This window comes from Passer domesticus, chromosome Z (genome assembly GCF_036417665.1).
Source record: "Passer domesticus isolate bPasDom1 chromosome Z, bPasDom1.hap1, whole genome shotgun sequence".
NCBI classification, from domain to species: Eukaryota; Metazoa; Chordata; class Aves; order Passeriformes; family Passeridae; genus Passer; species Passer domesticus.
This window is the reverse complement of record NC_087512.1, coordinates 50,976,390-50,984,920: the sequence shown is the minus strand read 5'-3', so window position 1 is coordinate 50,984,920 and position 8,531 is coordinate 50,976,390. Positions and strand designations below refer to the sequence as shown.

Below are 8,531 nucleotides of genomic sequence, written 5' to 3'. Positions count from 1 at the left end.
GGCCTTCTGCTCTTGGCCCTAGCCTGGCCTTGCAGGGCTAATCCTGTTCCTCTGTGTCACAAAAGTTCCCAGACTGAAATTTGTGCTCCAACATGACAGCCCCAAAGTCTGTGGCGTGTCAGGAAGCTCAGGAATGAACCTGCAGGGCTTGGAAAAGCTGTGCGTCCCCCAGAGCACAGGCAGTTCTCCAACAAGACTTCAAGGCTGAGGGACAAAGCTTCCCCCTTCAGCTCTCCACAGCAGCTCTAGGGAGTCTCTCTCCATTGTGAAATCTCCTTTGTCAGTCTACAGTGACAAGAGCTGGCTGCAGGAGGCATTTGCATTGGAACTCTCCCCAGATGGGGGGAAGAAGAGGGGATTCCTGAGGAAAGAAAAAGGCAACACTGTTTGGGAAAACACCAGCATGAGTTCACTACAACTCCAGGCCAGAAATCCCTTGAATAAAGCAGCATCCATCCATGGGGCAGCACTTTAGCTTTGAAATCAATCTGACAAACCTGCTGCCCCTTCCTGCTGCTGTAGCTGACTCTAAATCACGAGACATGTGCCAACTCTGCCAAAGACAGGCAGACACGGTGAGATAAAAAGAGCCAGTCTGCTGAGAAGGAGACCAAATGAATGTTTTCTAATGCCCCCTTCTCATCCTTTCCCCAGCCAAGCCAGAGCAATGTCCTTCCTCTCTGTCACCGATGGTGACCCAGGCACGGGATGCACAGTGGGGACAGAGCCCGCAACTGCTCCCAGTGCCTTCGCCACGGGCTTCCATTGCCCTGAAATGCCGTGCCGGGCGCTGCCCTTCCGTGCCGTGCCGTGCCGTGCGGAGCCCGGCCAGCGCCGGGAGCCGCCCCGCCCGCGCTGTGCCCGCGGCCCCGGCTCTGCCGCGCTCGTCCCCGCCAAGTCCGGCCCGCGCCGGGGCCGCGCTGGGCGCGAGCGCAGCGCCCCCCTCCGGCCGCGCGCCGCCGGCGCAGCCGCGGCCGTTGCGCCGCGGGCGTTGCGGCCACAGGCGGCGATCGGAGCCATGGCGGAGCTGCCGCTGCCCGCCGGGCTCAGCGCCAGCGCCTTCCCCGCCAAGCTGTGGCGCCTGGTGAACAGCCCCCGCGTCCGCTCCGTGCGCTGGGACAGCCGCGCCCAGGGGCTGCTCGTCGACCGCTCGCTCTTCGAGCGGGAGCTGCTCAGCCCGGGCGACGCCCACGGGGGCGGCGAGGGGGTGGGGCCGACGCCGGACTCCTTCCAAGCCACGCACTTCGGTAGTTTCGTGCGGCAGCTCAACCTCTACGGCTTCCACAAGGTGCCCAGCCGGGTTGGCTCATCTGAGCCCGGCGATGCCGGGGGCTGGCTCCACTTCAGGAACCCCAGCTTTCGCCGCGACCGCCCCGACCTCCTGCTCCATATCAAGCGCCTGACCAGGGCCAACAGGCAGCGGCTGGCAGCGGGGCTGGAGGTGCGCAGCCGCCAGCCCAGCCGCTTCCAGCAGCTCCGCACGGAGCGGCCGCTGGCGTCCTTCCCCGCCGGGCAGCCGCCCAGAGCCGGTGAGAAAGAGTGGGAGCTGTGGGCGCGGAGGCTGGCGTGGGCTGTGGCCGTGGGCCCTGCCCGTGCTGGGGCTGCTCAGCGCAGCTGCCCCGGCTGGCACAGGGGCTGTCCTTGGGCAAGGCAGCTGTGCCGGCAGCCCGGGCGCTGTGCCGGCTCTGCCGGGCTGCCGGGGCTGCGGGACGGTCCCGCCGCGGCTGCGCTCACCACAGCCCGGCCCGCTCGGCTGCAGCTGGCCCAGCCGTGCGCCGTGGCTGGCGCTGCTCCTTGCCTGGCCCAGAGCCCTGGCCCAGTCAAGCGCAGCTGGAGGGAGCCTCCTGTCCCTGTAGAGCAGAGGAGAAAGCACCGGGCAGTTGGGTTTCTGGCAGTTGCCTTCTGCCAAGGAGCAGCAGTGGGACAGTTTTCCCAGACAGTTGAACGAATAGGGCAGAGCTAATTAGACAAGGAATTGTTAGTTGAATAGCCCCAGAACATGTGGGGATTTTTTTCTTTCTCACCCTGTTTGGGAGGATGGGAGCTTTTGTCTTTCCTGATAGAAGTACAGTTGCTGCCAAAGGAAACACACCCAAAGACCAATAGTGACGCGGCCTTCTCTTTGCTTCCTTTCTTCTTCCCTCACTGCTACACAGTGCTCTCATACCAGGACCTCACTGCTGCCTCACCTGAGGGTTTACAGCTGCCTCCAGGCCCTTCCAGGCTAAGCGCAGGTGCTCAGGAGTCTGACCTTTTCCTGACATCTCCCAAGAAAGTCTTTGCCTCGTCTGGATTTCTTGGGGTTTCATCAGAGGAACCAGGCACCAGCAAATTTCATCTCAAGCGTGAGCTCATCATTCCGCTGGTTCCCATAGACTGCAGATGCCGCCCTGAGCTCACCGTTTCTCTGCGTCCCATAGACCATCACAGCCCTTCCATGGCCTCTCCAGAGGGAAGCAGCTGCACATCTTCAGAGCAGTATTTGCCAGCCTGCAGTTCATCAGGTAGGGAAAGAGTTTCTACCCTTGCTTTCCAAGCAGGTCCTGGTTAGTGACCCTTTAAGGAGTTTTCCTGCAGTGCTCTATCATGGGTAGATCTCAAGCGAGAATCGGGTAGAAAGTGTCAAGTCGCCTAGGAAGAGGGATCTTGAAAACAGAAGGATTTTCTGCCAGCTTTTCCTGTCCTTGCTGCAGATTTGGAGGGTGTTCTGGGCATTTTCCAGACAGCCCTTCTGTAGGGGTACAAGGGCAAGGCAAAAGATATTGCCTAACAAGTCATCAGTGTTAGGTGCACTCCCCTCTTTCTTTGAATGAAGCCAGACTAGGATGGTGAGAGGATATTGCAGAGGTTTAAGACTGTCTGCCCTGAAAATCAAGCCAAACCACTGAAATGAGCTCTGCCTGCCCCAGAAGAGTTGGAGCTGCAGAATACAGCCTCACCCACAAGGCTGGTTTTAGAAAAAACTCACAGTTTAATTTCAGCATGTGTGTCTGAAGATCTGGGCTCTTCCTGGGTGAATCCACTTTCTGTGGTCTTTTGTGATGAGAAACCAAATGTAGCCAAATCCCAAAGCTGCTGGGAAGATGCAAAAGGCTGTGATTATAAAATGTGTGTGTGTGTCTATATCCCTTTTACAATCCATGCTTTAATCTGTGTACATGTGAATTAGGATAAATATTTTTTAAGAGGAGAACTCACTCCCCCACTCCCCTGGCAAGTCTGAATACATTTCTGGAACTGAGGTTGCTCTGTGCTTCCTGTGATGTTTGATCCAAGGCAGCACTAGAGCTCTGTGTCCCAAAGCCACATTGTGGAGCCTGACCAATGTGTTTGGATTCTTGCAGCCACCCCAGGCACTTCAGGCCCCAGCGCTCCAGCTGGCAGTGCTGGTTTTGCACCATGGACAGCCCCCAGCTGGCTGTGGAATACTCCTGGGGAAGAGGAATTGCCACCACCAGATCTGGACATGGTGCTTGAGACGCTGGAGGAGATGTTTTCTCCCTCTGCTCAGGTAACTGCATTGGACAGGGAAGAAAAGGGCTGGGAGCTGAGAGCTTGTGAATGTTGTTGCATGGCTGAGAAGCGAAGGCTTCTTGAGTTCAGCTCAGTGAATGGACAGGAAAAGATTTGCTTGGTGAAACAAGACTTCCTAAAGAAGAGGGAATGAAAAAGTCTCCCCCTGAATAAGGATGAAGAGGTGTGAGCCTGTGTTGGTCAGGTTTGGGTGCCTGTTTTCCTGGGAAGAATCCCTCGTGCAGGGGTGTTTGTGGTGAGGAAGTGGAAGCTTTGTAGGTTCTAAGAGGCTTTGTTTGGTGAGAAAGAAGAGAAGAGTGTTTGGAGAATTGCCAAGTGTCCCGTGCAGGGAGGGACATGCCAGAGGTGCCTGTTCCAGCAGCAGATGTGGGCTGTGCCTCTTTTGGGTGGGAAGGCCAAGGCAAAGCAGGGCTGGGCTGCAGCTGCTGCTGCTGCGTGAGCCCTGCCGGGCGTGTGGGCGCTCCCAGAGCCGTGTGTGGGGCTGGGCTGGAGCTGCAGCTTTCTTGTCCTCTGGGTAACCTGGTGCCTGCAGCCCAGTCTCCATCTGGGAAATCCTCAGCTGGGCAAACTGGCCAGTCTTGCTGTCCATGTTGCAGAGCTCAGTCACCTTGCTCTTGGGCAGCTCTGTGGGAAGAGATGTGTGTTCCCACGCAGTCCCTGCCAAGCTGCAGCCTGGATGAGACTGCTTTGCTCAGGGTTGTGGAGGAGGAGCAAATCTCTGTGCCAGGACTCCTTCCTTAGCAGCCATTCCATGTGTTCAGTGTCACCCCCACGTTCAACACTGTCAGCTTTGACAGCTTTTGGACTGTGTTTGAGAAGTGAAATTGTTTTGACTCTTGAAGGGCTTTGGGGCCCAGAGTTCTTGTTAGGAACAAGGGATTAAGAGTGTGAGGCATGGAGTTGTTGGACCAGGTGTTTGGTGTAACTGGTGAGAAGGGTTTCTTCCTTTCTGTTTCTCTTTCAAGGGGAATATTAATGTTGCCCCAGAGTCTTCAGGAGGGCAGCCTGTGGACAGAGCTGAAGCAGAAGGAGCTTTGCCTGGCACCAGGAGGTGCGGGAACAATTCCCAGGAGCCCGAAGAGCTTGGTAAGGACAGAGTCCCCCTTGGTTTAGAGAGGTGTGAGATGGCTGCTGCGAGCCTGCCTCTGGCAGCAAGGGAGATGAGCAGAGTTGAGCTCCTGTCTGCAGGGCTGGTGCTTCCTGGTGCCTTTAGTTCAAATCCTGCACTGGCACAATCTCCCCGAGCCCTGCCCTCCACGCTTCTCCAGAGGCTCTGACACTGAGTCCTCTGCTGTGGCAAGGGAGGAGGGAATAAAGCTGACCTTGTGGAGTTGTGTCACCAACTCGGGTGTCCCAGTTTTGTGCTGATGTCCATGGATAAATTTGCTGTAGGGTGTCAGTGCTCTGGAGGCAACACTGAGTGACTCTTGAAGGGAGAGAAAAAAACCACAAGAAAAGGTCAGTGTAGAAGTCTGAGCTGTTTGTCTCCAAGCATTAAATCAATGTTGTACCAGTCTGCTGGTAGGTGTAGTGAGATACATTAAAAATACAAGCAGCAGAAGCTCTGAGGCCAAGCAAATCATCAGTCACAAATCCAGTAGCTCAAGGAAAACCTGAAATTACCCCAAATTAGTGAGAACTAAAGGAGAGATAGAGCACTTTGGATCTGCATGCTTGAGCAAAGCTGCTGCAGCCTGCAGGCCTGCTAGGAAGTTCTTTCCCTCCCAGCTGTTCATCCCAGAGCTGGTGGTTGTTTTGGAGGAGCTGTTGCTCACTGCAGAGGGCAGGTTGCAGACGGCAGGGAACGGTGCTGATTCATAGCTCAGCTTCCAGCAGCCCTGAGCTTCAGCCATTTCAGTGGGGACTGAGGTCTCTCTGTCAGCACAGAGAAGGAACAAGGCTGGGCTTCTTCGTGGCAGCTGGGGCTGCCTGTGTTTCCAGCTCTCATGGGTGCCCTTTGCACTGCAAGGGTTTTGACTTAATTGGGATTCTTCAAAACTTCAGAAATTTTCAATGCTTGGATGGATTCTGACTCTTTAAAGAGCAGGCTTCAAATTGCCAAGTGAGACTCTGCCTTTCAGGCCATCTTTTACAGTCTTTGACACAAGGACAGTGACTTCCAAGAGGAAAGATGCACAGAGGCCAATATTGACCCAGTGTTCCCTTTGCTTCTCAGATTTCCACCTAATCTACCTTGCCAGGAGGGCTGCCCTGCGTGAGAAAAAGGATCGGAGGGAGAGCCTGTGACCATCGGGCAGGTGGAATCCCTCCATTTATACATAGATTTATAGATTTCCATAGTTCTATTTATATATCTATGTAGTTACATTTATTGATTTATACAATCCTATTTATATATCCACATAGTTATATTTGTAGGTTTATAGAGAACATATATATATATATATATATATACACATCTATACAGTTAAATCTATATATAGTTTTTGATGTGATAGAATTATATTTATGTGCATGTAGTTACATTTATAGATTTTAAAATTTACATTTATATACATAGAGAGTAATAATATATTTTTAATATTTTTATATTTATAAATCTGCATCGATATGTAGTTAGAGTTATATGGATTTTTAGATGGATAGATTGATGTTAGTGTAGGTCTAGGCAGTATTTTTACCTCTTTCCCCCTCGGCTGCCTTTTTCACCTCTGGCTTTTCCCCCTGTGCCCCCTGTGTCCCCTCTCCCTGGGCTGGGTCCGAGCTGGCGGCCGGGCCGCGCACAGCAGCAGTTCCAGCCCCGGATGTCCCTGGAGCGCTGGGAGCTGCCGGTGGCCCCAGGCACTGTCCCCTGAGGAGCTGCTGAAGGACGGTGAGACTGAGGGGGCTGAGGGGGCTGAGGGGGCGGTGGCGCTGAAGGGACGGTGACCCTGAGCTGCTGCTGGGGCTGAGGGCTGTGGGGCAGCCCAGGGCCATGGTGGCACTGAGGTGACAGGCAAGTGGCACAGGCTGAGGGGGTGGCGGGTCTAAGGGGACGGGATGGGTCAGAAGGGACTGAGGGAGGTGAGAGGACTGTGAGGGGCTGGAGAAGCTGAAGGGGGCTGGGGGTTTGGCGAGAGCATGGCGGGGCTGAGGGGATGGAGGGGCCAGCAGGGAGCACAGAGGGCTCCGGGACTGCAGCTCTGCCAGGCCTTGGAACCAATTCCAGAACCTCCACTTTTGCCACAGCTGCAATGAAGACCACGAGGACTGCCGGAGACTGCCGGGAGCCAGCAGGGAGAAGCCGAGGGCCAGCAGCAGGAGCAGGGAGCGGGGCCCTGCTGCTGCCGGCCTGGAGAGAGCCCGGGTGAGGCCCCAGGGCCGGGGAGGCAGGGTGGGGCTGAGGCTGGCGTGGGCTGTGGCCGTGGGCCCTGCCTGTGCTGGGGCTGCTCAGCGCAGCTGCCCCGGCTGGCACAGGGGCTGTCCTTGGGCAAGGCAGCTGTGCCGGCAGGGCCCGGGAGCTGTGCCGGCTCTGCCGGGCTGCCGGGGCTGCGGGACGGTCCCGCCGCGGCTGCGCTCACCACAGCCCGGCCCGCTCGGCTGCTTTCTCTTTCTGACCCTCCTGGGGAGGCTCTGACATTTCCTCTTCCCTGATGGAAGTGCAGCTGCTGCCAAGGGAAACGTGCCCCTACTGACTGAGTGTTCCCTTTGCTTCCCAGATGTCCTATCTGCTGTCCCTGTGCAGGAGAGCTGCTCTGCCCGGGAGGAAGAGGCCGCAGGAGAGGCTTTGAAGATGGGGCAGCTGGGGTCTCTTTTCTTTCTGTTATATATCTGTTCATATATATAGTGTATATTATGTAATATTTAATTTCTGTTTACATATGTAGATTGTTATATAGGTATTTATATATATAACAATATATATTTTTTATATATATAAATATTTCTGTGTGTGTGTGTTTAGTACTATTTAAACATGTATGGAGTCATATAGTTGTACAGTTGTATCGATAAGGTTCTTGGTACAAGGTTCCTTGGGGAGGGAATGCAGCGGCGACAGCTAGCCTCTAAGACTCTGACTCCCCGGCACGCTCCGGCCGCGCCGCCGGCAGCACTGAGGGGGGAAGGGCACTCTCCCCCTGGGAGACTTCCTAGGGAGAGTGCTTAAGGCTGAATGCCTTCAGAAGGGCGAGAACCCCCAGAGCCGTTGGAAGAGGAGCTGGGCTGCGACCCACAGGAGAAAGACCGGACCGCGCCGACAGGGAAAACGGGAGGGTTTATTGAAAGTGCGTCGGGCGCGGACAAAAATGCTTGCCCGGCAGGGCCTTATAAACAGAATACAATGACCAATCTAAATTTTTGAGAGGAGGGAATAACGCGTAACAAACATCTCGGATCTCCAGTGGGAATAAACTGAGGGTTGAACCCTGACCTCTGGTCCAATCACTCAGTGTCCAAGACAGAAGGTTCTGGATGGAAGGGTATGGACACTGAATAACAGACAGGCAGCCAGGGAGGGATTAGGAGAGATAACTCGTAACTGACGGGACAATCAAGGAGAGGGAGAGAGAGAGAGCCCGGGCAAAACCATAAACAGGAATGGGGGGTACAGGAATAAACCAACTTAAAACTAATGCACCCCTACAAGGGAATGCATATTTTTGTATTTCTATATGGGCTGTACACTTGTAGTAATATGTAATAAATTAGGTTGTTAAAGTCCTAATTGATCTTTGTATCTAGTGAGTTGTAGAGGCTGGCAATAAATTAGGTTTTGTTAACTGAAGTTGGTATTTTTATATTTTTACATAGACTGGTTGTAGTAATCTAATAAATTCTTGTTCTTAATCCAAATGGAGATTTGTGTAGTTCTGTATTGTCAGCACGGGTGCAGCAATTTGAAATAAATGATGTTTTTCAATGGAAATTGATTCTCGTGAGTTGTAGCCGCAGCTCTCTTCAGAGAGAGCAGCAGCTACATCGTGTGTTTGTCCATCAGCAGTGTGGCAATGTGCAAGAAATGCCATTTGTCAGCTGCGATGGGGGTTTTGTGATTT

At 54.2% G+C, this 8,531-nt stretch overlaps 1 protein-coding gene and 1 long non-coding RNA gene across 2 annotated transcripts; both read left to right on the top strand.

Annotated features, from left to right (window-relative positions):
- The first annotated feature begins 999 nt into the window (after positions 1–999).
- On the top strand, positions 1,000–6,313 carry LOC135291024 (uncharacterized). Its single transcript, XM_064405009.1, has 5 exons — positions 1,000–1,529; positions 2,157–2,504; positions 3,345–3,511; positions 4,500–4,620; positions 5,711–6,313. The coding sequence occupies exons 1-5, from the start codon at positions 1,019–1,021 to the stop codon at positions 5,779–5,781; spliced, it is 1,218 nt and encodes a 405-aa protein (XP_064261079.1). The 5' UTR covers positions 1,000–1,018; the 3' UTR covers positions 5,782–6,313.
- A 424-nt stretch (positions 6,314–6,737) lies between these two features.
- LOC135290473 (uncharacterized) lies at positions 6,738–8,328 on the top strand. The gene is made up of 2 exons (XR_010353250.1): positions 6,738–6,841; positions 7,194–8,328. It is a non-coding gene; the product is annotated as an uncharacterized LOC135290473 (long non-coding RNA).
- The last annotated feature ends 203 nt before the right edge of the window (positions 8,329–8,531 follow it).